Below are 15,135 nucleotides of genomic sequence, written 5' to 3'. Positions count from 1 at the left end.
GGACTGCACTGCTGCGACTCCAGGGAGGAATACAGATAACTGGTAAATGCTGCCCAGTAGCCCCACCACAGATTACAGGAGACCTGTGAAGAATAAAAGGTAAATGATTTCAGGACCAGCAGGCAGAAGACCAGGGTGTCTGTGTCTTGTTGCCATTGGCCCCGAATTGGGTAGTCATGTGAAGTTTAAGCTTCATAACAGGGGTGACCAAACTGGGGCTCAGGAGTCACATGCAGCTCTTTCACGCATGTTGTGTAGCTCTTGAAGCCCCCACCACCCCACTGGCCAACTTCAAAAAGGCATTTCTTTCTTTCAATCACTTCACCAAGCAAGCCGGTGGCTTGGATAATGCATTTAAAGTGGCTTTTCTTCTACCTCTCCCTCCCTCCTTCCTTCCCCCATCTTTTTCCTTCCTTGCAGCTCTCAAACATCTGGCGTTCATGTCCCTGCAGCTCACAAACATCTCATGTTTTTTCTATGTGGCTCTTAGGATAAACAAGTTTGGCCACCCCTGTTTTATAATAACAACAAAACTTACTTAGAAAACATGTCACTGGTATCTAACAGACTGCATTCTCTCAGTCAGTGGGCAGAAGACATCAGTTAGAAGTAGAACATTCAGAGGAATGCAAATGATTCTCTTCAAAACAGCCAATAAAAACAGATTAAATACTCACTCATTATAATAACAAGCCCCGTGGCGCAGAGTGGTAAACCTGCAGTACTGCGGTCTGAGCTCTCTGCTGGATTCAGGTACCCGACTCCAGGTTGACTCAGCCTTCCATCCTTCTGAGGTCAGTAAAATTAGTACCCAGCTTGCTGGTGGGAAAGTGTTAAAGACTGGGTAAGGCAATGGCAAACCACCCTGTAAAAAGTCTGCCGTGAAAACGTTGTGAAAGCAACCTCACCCCAGAGTTGGAAACGACTGGTGCTTGCACAGGGGACCTTTACTTTCCTTTTGCCATTATAATATCCCCCAGCAGTCTCTTCAAGTCAACATATGTATCTTTCCTACCTAGTTACAGCGTCTTAACAATTTACTTTGCTTTTACAAAACAACGATACTTTAACTTTACAACGTCTACCGTGTTAATTTATCATTTCTTACACTCTGTAATAGGGTTGCCAGGTTCCCCCCCCCACTGATCGCCAGCGGGGCTTTGGGGGCAGTGGGGTTGCCAGACCCAGGTTGGGAAACTCCAGGAGATTTGGGGATGGAGCCTGGAGAGGACCACTCTCAGACTGGGGCCAGAAGGACATCCATGTGCAGAAGCATTGCAGGATGTGAGATAAACGGAGTCATCTGCACAAAAGACGCTGGTAGGAAAGGCAGCAGTTTTGGAAGAACTGGTCGTCTTTAAGACTAACTGGCAGGCCTCATTCTGGGCAGGAGCTCATAGAAGTAGAGCTCTGGAACCTCTACAGTTTATTGTGCTCTTTCTGTCTTACCCCCCTCCCCCCAAAACTTGCTTCTGGCCTTCACTGTTCAAACCCTGTGAGAATTTTGCTGAACTCTAAGGTTTGACAAACTTCCTAATATTTTTACCCACCCAAAAAAAGGGAAAATAACCAAAACATATAAAGCACACAGGAGGAAATCTTCACCATGCCACTGTGGTCACATAGGAGAATGTAATTTAAAAAGTATCATGGGAGCAAGGTTTTATTATGACAATTATAATTCAAGAAGTATTTTAAGTTAGATGCCAAGCTGATTCTGGTGATGTCAGGGGTGTGTGGCATATGCAAATGAGTTGTGCTAATAAGCTTTGGCACACAAAAAAGCCCAGCGGGAACTCATTTGCATGTTAACCACACCCCTGACATCACCATTGATTCACACAGGGCTTTTTTTAATAGAAAAGGCGCAGCAGGAACTTATTTGCATATTAGGTCGCACCCCATGACACCAAGCCAACCGGAACTGCGTTCCTGCTAAAAAAAAGTCCTGCCGCCCCGGCACCTATTTTTCTGCAAAATGACCCCTGCTAACTGGCATGAGTAAAGAGGGTTTTGTAAGTTCCAGGTTGAAAGCTAATGTGTAGTTTTTAAACTATCAGATTAAGGCCAGAGACAACTGGACCCAAGCTTGCTGAGTGACCTTGGACACATGGAGCTCTTTCAGCCTGACCTGCCCTGCAGAGTTGCTGTTGTCAGATAAGGTGGAGGAGGGGAGAAAGATGTTTCTGTGTAGAGTCTTCACTCCAGAGGAAAGCGGGAAAGAAATTTAAAAATTACGGTAAGTGTAAGGCCTGCTTTCTGAAAAGCAGGTGGCTGCTAAAAGTGCTTCTTCCCCCCATCCTAATTAGGGTTGCCAGCCTCCAGGAGGTGGCTGGAGATTTGCTATTACAACTAATCTCCAGGTGTTCCCCTGGAGATAATGGATGCCTTGGAAAGTGGTGGATTCTATGGCATTCTACCCCACTGAAGTCCCTCCCCTCAGCATCTCAAAGCAGTTCCCTGTGAGTTAGGTGAGGCCCAGAGACTTCCTTGGAGAACAGCTCTAAGAGAACTTGTGACTGACCCAAAGTCACCAAAGTCACTGTGGGGACTCAAACCTGGTGCATGCATTTAATCACTGTTAGGGTTAACCAAACAGGCAGAGTTGGGACATGGCTGGAAACAAGCAACATGTTTTCCCTTAGCCATAACGGTTGCCCGGTCTGGTTTGGAAAATTTTTAGAAATTTGGGGTGGAGCTTGGGGAAGGCTGAATTTCAGGAAGGGGAGGGAGTTCAATAAGGCTATGATTCCATGCGATGTAACCTTCAGTGTTGCCACTTCCTCTAGGGCAGGGGTCCCCAACCCCTGGGCCGTGGACCAGTACCGGTCTGTGGCCTGTTAGCAACTGGGCCATGAATTGTATAATTATATATTACAATGTAGTAATAATAATAATAAGACAGATTTATATCCTGCCCTCCACTCCCAATTTCAGTCTCAGAGCAGCTCACAATCTCTTTTAACCCCCCTCCCCCCACAATAGACACCCTGTGAGGTGGGTGGGGCTGCAAGAGCTCTCCCAGAAGCTGCCCTTTCAAGGATAGCTTTGTGAGAGCTATGGCTGACTCAAGGCCTTTTCAGCAGGTGCAAGTGGAGGAGTGGGGAATCAAACCTAGTTCTCCCGGATGAGTCTGCACACTTAACCACCGCACCAAACACTTTAGAAATAAAGTGCGCAATTGTATCATCTTGATAGCATCCCCCCCACAGTCCGTGGAAAATTTGTCTTCCACAAAACCAGTCCCTGGTGCGAAAAAGGTTGTGGACTGCTGCTCTAGGGGATCTGATTTATTTTGCCCAGCTTTAATTCCAAGAGATGGCCAGCCACCTCCTGGAGGTTGGCAACCGCAGTGCACATCCTGGGCGCAAGTCGCAAAATTGTTGAGCGCCGCAAATGTTGCCTCGCGGGGCAAAGAAACTACAATTCCCAGGTTCCCCAGCAGTCGTGGATTTGTCAGCTGGAAGAAGGAAAGAGGTGGCGGGAAATTCAAAAATCAAATCCAAAACGGAGTTGGAGGAAGCGGATTAGCTGGCGATGGAGCAGCTCACGAGAGGCTCCGGGCATGGGCCCTCTCAGTCAGGCTGTGAGTCGTGGGGACGGGCAAAAGAGGGATTTCGGTTTTGGAAACCGAAGCACATGCAAAACTGGCCGAAAGGGTGGGTTTTGGATGGGAGGTGGTCACAGAAGGACGCCCCTCTCTTTCTTAAAGCGTTTCGGTGCACTCTGGAGTTCTGCACGAGATGTTGTTACTAAATGCAGATCTTGTGGTTGAAAGAAAGCGTTGCTTCGCTGTGTAGTAACTGCACAGAATGGAAAAGAATCCACGAAAGAAAGAGACGAGAGAACGCTTTGTTGTTCTAGATCCGAAAAACGACGAGAGGGGTGCTGGTATGATTATTGTGTCTAAAGAACAGCTACTGTTTCCCCATTAACTACTCCTAGTGGGGTTAGGCATCAGACTGCAGCTTCTGATGCCAGACTGCTCTTTCAGAAGGCATGTGTTTTTATTTACTTCCTGTCTTTCACCCCAGTAGGGATCTAAAGTGGGTTACATTTTATCTTCACAATAACCCTATGAAGTAGGTTAGGCTGGGACTGTGTGTGACTGGCCCAAAATCACCCAGCAAGCTTCCAATGCACGAGAGGGGATTTGAACCTGGATTTCCCAGATCCTAAGCCAGGGGTGGCCAAACTTGCTTAACATAAGAGCCACATAGAATTAATGTCAGATGTTTCAGAGCCACAAGACATGAACATCAGATATTTGAGAGTCCTAAGGAAGGAAGGAAGGAAGGAAAATAGATGGGAGAGGGAGGATAGAGGGAGAGGTGGAAAAAAGCAACTTTAACTTTAAATGTATTCTCCAAGCTGCTGGCTGGCTTGGCTTGGAGAAGAGATTTAAAGAGAGCAATGCCTTCTCCAAGCCAGCCAACAGGGCAGTGGGGGGCTTCAAGAGCCACACAATATGTGTGAAAGAGCCAAATATGGCTCCTGAGCCACAGTGTGGCTGCCCCTGCCCAATGCACCTTTAATGTTGTGTACGTGGGTGAGTAGCTTCTGTTTCCTTTTTTCTCAAAGAATCCATATTGTTAACAGAGTCAAGACTATAAAATGCTTCCCCCCCCCCCAAACAACAGCATCCCATCATTTATATAAAAGGTGCTTGCAAAGGGGGTAACAAGTGTTCTGTCTATCTGCCCTTCTTCCAGTGTTGAAGTGTGTGTGATTCTTGTTTTTATCTTCACAACAGCCCTAGGAGGTAGATTAAAACGGGGGGTTGCCAAGCAAGCTTCACGGCTGAGATGTTTGACCCCAGGTCTCCGAGCATGACACTATAGTAGTCTTTTACATACTTCATTCTGTTTGCTCTTGTGATAATTACATTATATGAATATTACAGTCCAGGAAACTGAGGTGATAAAGATTCACCTTACAAAAAGGAAACTGAGGTGATAAAGATTCACCTTACAAAAAGATGGGCCCTGCAGTAAGCTACAGAGAGGGGTCTTGTCTCAGGCAGCCAGTTTTGAGGGTACCAAGGAGAGCAAACTATCAATATAGTCACAATATAGTCATTAACAGACATTCTCACATTTTGACATATTACTGTTTTATTGCTTTTGCATGCTCACGGTACTCAGATCAAAGGTTTGCTCAGTTTGTTAATTTTACTATTCTGTCATTGAATCTTAAATTTGCATTCTAAACCACTCCCTACCAGATAATTTTACTATAGTGTGATTGGATCTTAAATTTGTACCAGTTTTCATTCTGAGCCACTGACTACCAGCTATTTGTGGCTTTGCTCACTGTACTGGATTCCTTGTCTGATGAAGTGTGCTTAGAGAGCACACGAAAGCTTACATTCTGAATAAAACTATGTTGGTCTTAAAGGTGCAACTTGACTCCTATTTTGTTCTATCAACTTTTTATTTTTATAGCACATTTTTACCATAACTGGGGTGGGGGTGTGTGGGGAAGTGGCACTATTTGGATTTGTAGCTAGAGCCACCAAAATACTCATTCTGCATGATGCAGGGGAGAAATAATTCTTTGTATTTATATAGTCTTATGCTGAAAGATTTTTTTCCCCCATTGTGCCTGTCAGGTAAGTAAATTTTAGCTGGCAGAGGCAGGGGGAGGTAAAATGATGCACACAGCACATGAACCTGCCTTATATTGAATTAAAGCATTGGCCCATCAAGGTCTGTATTGTCTACCCAGACTGGCAGCAGCTCTCCAGAGTCTCAGACAGAGGTCTTTCACACGACCAACTCCGTAGCCCTTTTAAAACTGGAGATACTGGGGATTGAACCTGGGACCTTCTATGTGGAAAGCAGAGGCTCTTCCACTGAGCCTCAAATTTCCTAAGGCTGTCTAAGGAGTCCCTGATAGAAGTAAGAGAGCAGGAAGTTATGGGATGTGAACCAATTGGTCATGGATTTGAAGTTCAGATTCTGAACCCATGCCATTCCAGGTCTGGTGTTGCTGATGGCTTGTCAGTAGGTTAAGTGGCCCGTCACATTGGCTTTAGAGCCAAATATGGTTCAGTACAGAACCATGTACAGCTCTTTAAAAACAAATTAAATCTTTAAGTTAAGGTCTATTGGAAAGGTAGGTGGGATGCTAGGATAACTAATCTCTAAAGGGACTGGCAGACTCATGTGCTTATGGGACTGAAAGGCTTCTTAAAGATGCTTTATAGAAAGAGCAAAGATAGAAGTGAACTGTTGCCAGGAATCTGAGGCCTAGCCATGCTCGTGCTCTGTATACTATTTATTTATTTATGATTTATATCCCGACCTTCCCACAAAGGTGGCTCAATCTAGAGCAATCACATGGGTACTCCTGAGTATATTTGTTATTTATTGCAAGGCCTTGTTTGTGCCATTTCCTAATAAAAGCCTCACGACAGCCAGTGTTTGGGGTGCCAAAATGTTAATGGACTATTAATTATCTTGCCAATGATGAGTAATGTTAAATTGCATATTTTTAGTTATGCAAATAGGCTTTCTTACACTGGCTATCCCTTGATCTCCAATTCTGGCTTTTGATGTAATTTGGTTATAAATGCTTGCTGACTCCCCTGCTCGCTACAGTAAACCTCCTGCAGCTAGATTTCTGTTTCTCCCCCAAACTCTCTTGGTCTGTGGCCCACAATCCTAACCCTGACACTAGTTAGGTCACAACTCTGGCTCCTCTGCCCCCTCCCCCGCTTGTGTCTGATGAACAGGTCTCTATCAACATTTAGCCTGCTTCGGAGGGGAGGGCGGGATACAAATTAAAGATTATTATTATCATTATTATTAACATTTGTGGTGGAGAGAGCTAATGGATGTTAGTTGTGACCAGTGTTGCCTCTAAGCTGAGTTAGCATGGGCTAGCTCACACATTTTTAGCCTCCAGCTCACACATTTTTTGTCTTAGCTCAGGAAGGATGACCCCAGAGCACACCAATTTATGCAGTAGCTCACAACTTTAATGCCAGTGGCTCACAACTTCAATTACAGTAACTCACAAAGTAGAATTTTTGTTCACAAGTCTCTGCAGTTTAGAGGAAACATTGGTTGTGGCCTGCAGCAGTTAAAAATGCAGTGCCCCGATCACTACATGCCTGGAAGAAACACACCCTACTTGTGGGCTTCTCCAGGGCCATGCTTGGAAGCAGGATGCTGGACTGGTTGGACCCTTTGTCGGATCCACCACGGCCCTTTGATTTGCTTTTTAACCATGAGAGCTAAATAGAGCCTCCAGATCCAGGGGCAGTCTACCTCTTAATCCCTCTTAACTGGGGACATGTTGTGGCTGACCTCATGCTCTCTCCCTGTGAGCACCCTGGTGGCATCTTTGTTGGAAATGGAGTCAATTGTCGGTTTCAACAAGGCCTATTTCTTCCCCCTCCTTCTTATCCATTCGCCCTCTCCTGACTCATAGCCTCAGGCTATATAAAAAGGCTTTTTTGCTAACTCCCCTTTTTTTTTCCTGACAACTGAGCAAGGGAAGAAAGGGAGGAGAAGAGGGGAAGTACCCAGATCTGTTTACATGGCTTCAAAAGAAGGATACACAGAGAGCCTGTATGAAATCATTTGCCAGTTCTGCTGGCAGTTATGGGAATATCCTTTGGGGCTTGTGAGTCATAACCTTGAGTGTGTTACAGACTGCCCTGCTTATTCCCTCTTGTTATAGATGAGATCACTACCCTCTGGGTGTGTGTGTTTTCTTCATGCATAACTATATGTGAGGAAAGAGGCTGTAAACTACGGGACTGATCTGTGTGTGTGTGTGTTTCTTACACCATTATTCTGTAAAGCACCATTGTTGTCGAAGTTTTCATTAGTCATGTTGAATATCACATAGCAAAAGCTACCCAATACCTTTCATTAAAACCCCAAAAAGTGTGGAGTTCTCCAGAATCTTTCATCAGAATCAAACCCTTTTCCCTGTAGTCCTAATCTGAACTGGGGCCCTATATGCTTGGCTGCAGAGTTCTGCACACAAAACTCTAAGTGCGCATCTACTGATGTGTCCTCCACATAGACTTTGCAATGTGGGAATTGCCTATAATCATTCGTTTTGTATGTTTTTTTTAAAAAAAGAAAGCTAAACTTCATTGTTTCACAATAATGAATTTAACCCCAAAATTCAACCAAATGCAATGACCGGGAGTATCAGACCTTTAATAATTTTCTTCTTGTTCTGACAAGATTAATGCTTTTAAAATGCCATTCCTTTATTCAAGCAGTAAAACAGGCAACCTTAACAGTAACACTCTTGTTGTTTTATGGATGTATTAGAGAACTGTGAGAAATGGTGGATCTTGTTGCCTCATCTTGCTGTTCCAATTTCTGCATTGTTTCTTCAGTGGTTCCTTTTGCTGTAGTATCCTTGTTCATGGTACAATGAATGTATGTACAATTTGTGAACAGTATATGCTTTGTTTTTCTTTATACAATGCTTGCGCTGCTGGATGCATGATTAAGATTGCACCTTTATCGAAGTACTGGACCCAAGTTTAATTTGTAAAGTGAACTTGTGTTGGCTCTTTCTTAAAAACAGGTGCATGTACGTTTGTTCATGGAAATTTGTGCACGGGGCTAGTGAGTGTGGGTGCATCAGTGCATCCCTTAGCAGATAGGTGATATTCTGCACTGGGTACTCTAGTCACTTCTGATCTCTTCAAGAGTCAGGTGGGATTTCTAATACAACTTGGGCAGCTGTGTTTTCTCAATACTGGCCTCTAAAGCTCAGCTTCCAGTTCAAGGTAAGGAAGGGGGAAATCATATTTTAGGTCTCTCTGTGGATATTGGTGCCATTTTTACAGAGTGAGAATTGTGCAAATCCCTTTCTCCAACAGGTAACAGTCTTAAACCAATGAAGACAAGAATGAGGCATCATCTTTGTTTTTATTGGCAGCAGGAGCCTAAAACTGAAGAGTTCCAACTCAAGCACTGCAAAGAATTTTTTTTCACCATGGAGATGCCAAGGGATAGAGTGGCATTACTCTATGGCCATAACAAATCCTGGTGGCTTTAGATTTCGCTGGAAGTTCACACTCTGTCTGTGTGTGTAGTTTTAACCTGGTTGTGTCTTCGGGGTTAGACTGTCCTCTCTTTCTAAACAGCTTGTTTTATTCGCTTTCCCAGATGAACGCTTGACTGCAGATGAAATGGATGAGAAAAGGCGTCAGAATGAGGCCTACCAATATCTTTGTCGCTTAGAGGAGGCTAAACGGTGAGCACAGTAATAATGTCTGGCAATTTTACCTTCTGGCTGTCGTAATGTCTTTATAAGTTTATTAATAAATCTTTGGGGAGGATTGTGGCTCAGTGGCAGGCCATCTGTTTGGCATACAGAGGGTCCCAGTTTCAATTCCCAGACTTCTACCTGAAACCCTGGAGAGCCGCCACCAGTCTGAGTAGACAATATCGATCTTGCTGGATTGAGGGTCTGGTTCAGCATAAAGGCAGCTCCTGTGCTCATGGTGTAGCAGCTGCAATTTGGGGAATCTGTGTGGTATCTAGTGGCTGCCAATTCATAAAGGGATATCATAGATGGGGGAAAGTACACAAAAGGGCATTTCAAATAAATTAAGGATTTAAAGCACCATCTCGGTGAAGAAAGGCTATAGAGTTTCAGGGATTTTTAGTTCAGAGAAAAGCTGGCTTAAGGGTAGGCATAATAGATATCAATAAAGGTATTCAAAGGAGCGGAGAGTGATATCTTGGACTCCATTTTCTTCATAATACTATGAGGAAGTTGATGAGTAGTAGATTCTGGACAGGCAAGAGGCCACATCTCATTCAAAGCATAATTAGCTTTGGGCCCCCTTGCCACAAGATGTAGATTCTTTTGTGGGGATGGGTAACTAATTCATGGAAGAGGAGAGATTTCTTGAAAGCCACAGAGATGCACCCAGGTTCAGAAACAGCAACTCGATTCAGACTTAACAGGTTTGCTGCTCTGTGAAGGAGTCTGGAGAGTTAGGAGGCCCATGTTCTCCATCTTCTTTCTCACTTTCTTCTTGGTGTTCTAATGAGCTGTTTTTAGCCTTGGAGCAAAATGGATGTTTCTTTTTTTTCTGTTGTATTTTTGTAGTGTGTGTGTGTGTGCGTGCGCACGTCCATGCACACCTAGAAGTCATATCAACCAGTAGTGCCAGACTTCTACTTGGGAGCCTGGAGGATATTCAGACAGGTGGCTGAATAAAGCCTGCCTCCTCCTCCTCCCCCCAATTGCTGGTATTTCAGGGTGATCTCCCATCCAAGTACATGCCGCAGTTGACCTTGCTTAGCTTCTGAGATTGGGGTTGCCTGGGTAAAAATAGGGCAAAATAGGTTTTTCTACCGACATCTCAAAAAGGCAAACCAACCCATATGATGGTAGGTAGGTAGGTAGGTAATTTTATTTATATCCCGCCCTCCCCGCCGAAGCAGGCTCAGGGCGGCTGACAACATCATTCAATTATACAAAAACAACAAACAACAAAGTTACATTTAACGTTAAAATTCTAATAAGTTTAAAATTGATTAATTAATTAGTAATAAAAGTGCTAGTGCTGTTTGTTCTTTATATGATGGCGGTAATCCTTAGCAGTCACTTCCTTCATCAGCAATCACTTCCTTCATCAGCGAAAGCCAGTCGAAAGAGGAAAGTTTTGCAGGCCCTGCGGAATTGTTCAAGGTTCCGCAGGGCCCGCATTTCCTCTGGAAGTTGGTTCCATAGGTTCGGGGCTACAGAGGAGAAGGCCCGATTACGGGTGCATTGCAGCTTCACCTCTCTTGGTCCGGGGGGGGTCAGATGATATATAACATCTGATTATGACCAGAGAAGACCCTGGTTGTGTTCTGCTCCGGTGCCATGAAGGGCACTGTGAGAGTTTGAACCAGCCATTTTTTCTCCACCTAAGCTGCTTGCCCCTCAGGGTTATGAGGATACCTGGGCGGTGGTGGGGGAGAGGAACCTGTGAAAAAAGCTTTAGGGGGAGGTATTTGTGAGTTTCCTGCATTGTGCAGGGGGTTGGACTAGATGACCCTGGCAGTCCCTTCCAACTCTATGATTCTTCACTTGCAAGCTGGATGGAGGCCTGCTTGAAGGAGGATCTGGCGTCGCCCACCGAACTGGAGGAAAGTTTGCGGAACGGCGTTATCCTGGCCAAACTCGGCCACTTCTTTGCTCCAGATGTGGTTCCCTTGAAGAAGATTTACGATTTAGGTCAGGCACGTTTCAAGGTCAGTGGCTTTGGTTTCTTGCTGCATCTGTAAGTAGACCATCTTTTTTGCCTGCAGAACATGCCAGGCTAAGTCTCCAGTGCAAAAGGGGTCTTAGGAAACAGTGCTAGGAAAGGTCTCTTCTGACATAGCTGAGTGGATGGAGCTTGCTTTGGACATTGAAGGTCATGGGTTCAGGTCTTGGAATCTCCAGATGGGTTGCCATCCTGCCAGTGAGGCCTTGAAATCTCCTCAGGCAGGCTGTTCCCCAAAGTGGGAGCCACCAGAGACAATGTGCGTGAATGTGCAGCTGCCAATCTTACCCATTTGCAGGGTAGCACCTTCAGAAGACCCTGGAGAATCTTTGCCCTCCATAGTTGAGAGTATCGAGTCAGATGGATCAATGGTCTGATTCCGTGCCTTGTCACTTCATATACTCAATTCTAATTCAGTCTGAGTATTGAATGCAAGCATTTCTTTTTAAATCTAAAGGCATGTGGGCTACACTACCGTCACACAGACAACATCAATCACTGGCGGGATGCTATGAGTCACATTGGATTACCAACGGTAAGAGACACAACGTTCCACCCTGTAGCGCCTGTTGATTTGAAAGGATGAGCTATTGTTATCTTCTGAATAAGGATGTTTTCAGATTCCTTTTTTTCCTGCTTTCGACAGATCTTCCACCCTGAGACAACAGACATCTATGACAAGAAAAACATGCCTCGGGTCGTCTATTGTATTCACGCTTTGAGGTGAGATGATATCTGGAGGGATCCTTTCAAAAATCTCTTTTATTTGGTTGTTGAGGTCCTGTTTCATCTAAACGGAAGCGCTGAGTAGGCAGAAAACAAAAGCAGTCCTGCAGGTCTGAACTATGCTTAGCCCTTGGTATGCATGGAAATTTATTTTTATTTCTTTATTTTGGTGAATTTATATTCTGCCCTTTCCCAAACGGGCTCAGGGTGGATTACAACCAGGTAAAACCAATCTGTGGTGAAACCGGCCCGATTCAGCCTTCAGACCCGGTCCCATCAACTCCCTTTTGAGTTGCCAACTCCTGAAGGGAGCTTATCTTCTTCCCGCCACAAGGGCACGCTGACACCACCTGCTCAATTTAGGGATTCCTGAGAGGAACAGGACTCCCAATCCACCTTACCAGTTCTGAGGCCTGGCCTCAAGGTCCTCTGCCAACCCATCATCTGGTTATGACAGAGACCAAAGTCCTTCTTTGGGAGACCCCTGGAGGATTGGCACCCTTGCCAACTGTATGCCTTCCCCCTTCCCTGGACTCCCCTCTTGCAGTAGTGTGATCTAAGGCGGCTGGGGAAACTATGTGGTACAGAGGGACTACCTTTTAAAAAGACAAAACATTTATTTAAAATTTCCAACTATATACAGGCATTTTAAAATAGTGAACAGAAGAATTAAATCAAACTAGGGAAAAGTGCTCCTTCTTTCCCTAATATATACTTGCCCTGACCATACCATCCAGCACAGACAGACTCACCAACCCAACTGACAGAACTCAAAGCCCAACTCAAACTGTCAGCTTCCCCTGACAACTTTTAACTGAGGGCTTTCCTGCCCAAAATCTTCAATATAAAATCCAGTTCCCGCCCAAGAACTGGTTTACCTTCTTGCAGCATTCTGGAAGACCAGCCTGACAAACTTCTTGACCACTCTAGGAGGTCTCCTCAAAATTGCTGTTCCCAGACAGGAGGGGAGGAGGAAGAGACTAGGCCAAAGCCTGAGTCCAGTTTGATGACCTCTTCATAAGAACATAAGAGAAGCCATGTTGGATCAGGCCAATGGCCCATCCAGTCCAACGCTCTGTGTCACACAGTGGCCAAATATATATATATATATATGAAGCTGGCTATGCTTGTAGCCTCCACCACCTCCTGTGGCAGTGAATTCCACATGTTAATCACCCTTTGGGTGAAGAAGTACTTCCTTCTATCTGTTTTAACCTGACTGCTCAGCAATTTCATTGAATGCCCACAAGTTCTTTTATTGTGAGAAAGGGAGAAAAGTACTTCTTTCTCTACTTTCTCCATCCCATTCATAATCTTGTAAACCTCTATCATGTCACCCCACAGTCGACATTTCTCCAAGCTAAAGAGCCCCAAGCGTTTTAACCTTTAGGGTTTGTAGAATCTTTAGGGATCAAGTGCCGTGTTCTACTGGAGAAAGTTTTCCTTCCAGACGTTTCGTTCTCAGCTGCGGAGAACATCCTCAGTGGCGTTGCAGCCGGAGCAGGCGCTCAGACCTTCTTGGCTGCTGTGCATTGAGTGGGGCCAGGGCTGCTGGAGAGCTGCTATTTCTAGGCTGGAGGGGGTGTGATGAAAGGGCAATTGGTTTGTGGATGTGCCCATTGTTTGGTGGGGCTTCCTGGAAGGGTAGTGATAAGGAAACTGGCTGTTGAATGTGACCATTGTTCTGTGTTAATTGCTGGGAAGGTCTGAGCGCCTGCTCCAGCTGCAACGCCACTGAGGATGTTCTCCGCAGCTGAGAACGGAACGTCTGGAAGGAAAACTTTCTCCAGTAGAACACGGCACTTGATCCCTAAAGATTCTACAAACCCTAATGATGTTACCAGCCGTGAAAACCTGAAATCTTTGTTTTAACCTTTCTTCATAGGGAAAGTGCTCCAAACCTTTAATCATTCTAGTTGCCCCTTTCTGGACTTTTTCCAATGCTATAATATCCTTTTTGAGGTGCGGTGACAACTCCCAGATAACCATCACCTAAAATGGCATTTCTCTACACAATCAAATACTATAAAACCAATAAAATGCAATTAAAAACAAAGCACCACAGTACTATATAACAGAGGCTGGTGGGTGGGCTTATAGTGCAGGTTAGAATATAAACAATGGCCCAGATGATGGATCAATGTGGGGGAGGATAACAGATGGTATAGGCAATAAGGAGAAGGACGCTCGCTTGCCTCAGCCAAACGCCTGGTGGAACAGCTCCATCTTACAGGCCCTATGGAAAGGTAAATTCGGTAGGGTCCTTATCTCCATGGGGAGCTGATTCCACCAGTTTGGGGCCAGGGCTGAAAAGGCCCTGGCCCTGGTCAAGGCAAGACGGATGTCCTTTGGGCCAGGGATGGCCAGAAGATGTTGGTTGGCCGATCGCAGCAACCTTTGGGGCTTATATGGGGAGAGGCGGTCCCGCAGCTATGTCGGTCCCATGCCACGTAAGGCTTTGAATGCAAACCACAGTAAAAGTTCTAAACTAGAGAGCATGCAGTTCATGATTGGTCTGTGTTAAAAGGTAACAAGAAATTGTGGTTTAGTGCTTTGTGAATGAGCCTGGAAGAAGTCTCTGCCTTATTGGTGCCATCCCTCTCAGTCCAGGGAAAGCACATTAGTTGCTTGTGCTTTGCAAAGTAAACATAGTTCTCTGTTACATCTGACCCGGCTCCTGCCATGCAAACCAGATTTTAAACGGGTTGAGGCACAGTTCTTTGAGCAAAGTGTAAGCCACAGTGTGCCTGTTAGAAACTGCAGCAAACCATTAGCTCTTAACTTTGACTTGGATGGCCCTGATCTTTTCAGATCTTGGAAGCTAGGCATTGTCAGCACTGATTAGTATTTGAATGGGAGATCATCAAGGAATTTCAGAGTCACTATGAAGAGGCAGGCAATGGGAAGCCACTTCTGTGTGTCTTGTCTTGAAAAACCTGTGGGGTTGCCCTAAGTTGGCTGCAGCACAACAGACACCCATGTGGAAAACCAAGAAATCTTTATCTGGCTTCTTGTGAGAGGAGAATGGAGAGGTGTGCAAGGACAGTGATGCAGATGGCAGAAAACTGTCTTACTGATACTGTCGAACCAAGCCATAAGGAAAAATGTGGTTGCTCTTGTGCTATGTAAATCAAGAAAAATGGCTACGCACAAAATAAAGAACA

General features: G+C 45.0%; 1 protein-coding gene across 1 annotated transcript in view; it reads left to right on the top strand.

Annotated features, from left to right (window-relative positions):
• The first annotated feature begins 3,449 nt into the window (after positions 1-3,449).
• Positions 3,450-15,135, top strand: part of IQGAP3 (IQ motif containing GTPase activating protein 3) — a 75,093-nt gene continuing 63,407 nt past the window's right edge. The window contains exons 1-5 of the mRNA XM_060253765.1: positions 3,450-3,586; positions 9,147-9,234; positions 11,075-11,231; positions 11,703-11,780; positions 11,892-11,968. Coding sequence (XP_060109748.1) covers positions 3,538-3,586; positions 9,147-9,234; positions 11,075-11,231; positions 11,703-11,780; positions 11,892-11,968 — 449 coding nt within the window. The 5' untranslated portion in view covers positions 3,450-3,537. The remainder of the gene's footprint in view (positions 3,587-9,146; positions 9,235-11,074; positions 11,232-11,702; positions 11,781-11,891; positions 11,969-15,135) is intronic.

This window comes from Heteronotia binoei, chromosome 1 (genome assembly GCF_032191835.1).
Source record: "Heteronotia binoei isolate CCM8104 ecotype False Entrance Well chromosome 1, APGP_CSIRO_Hbin_v1, whole genome shotgun sequence".
NCBI lineage: Eukaryota > Metazoa > Chordata > Lepidosauria > Squamata > Gekkonidae > Heteronotia > Heteronotia binoei.
The sequence above is the reverse complement of the archived record's forward strand: the minus strand, read 5'-3'. Positions and strand labels throughout refer to the sequence as shown.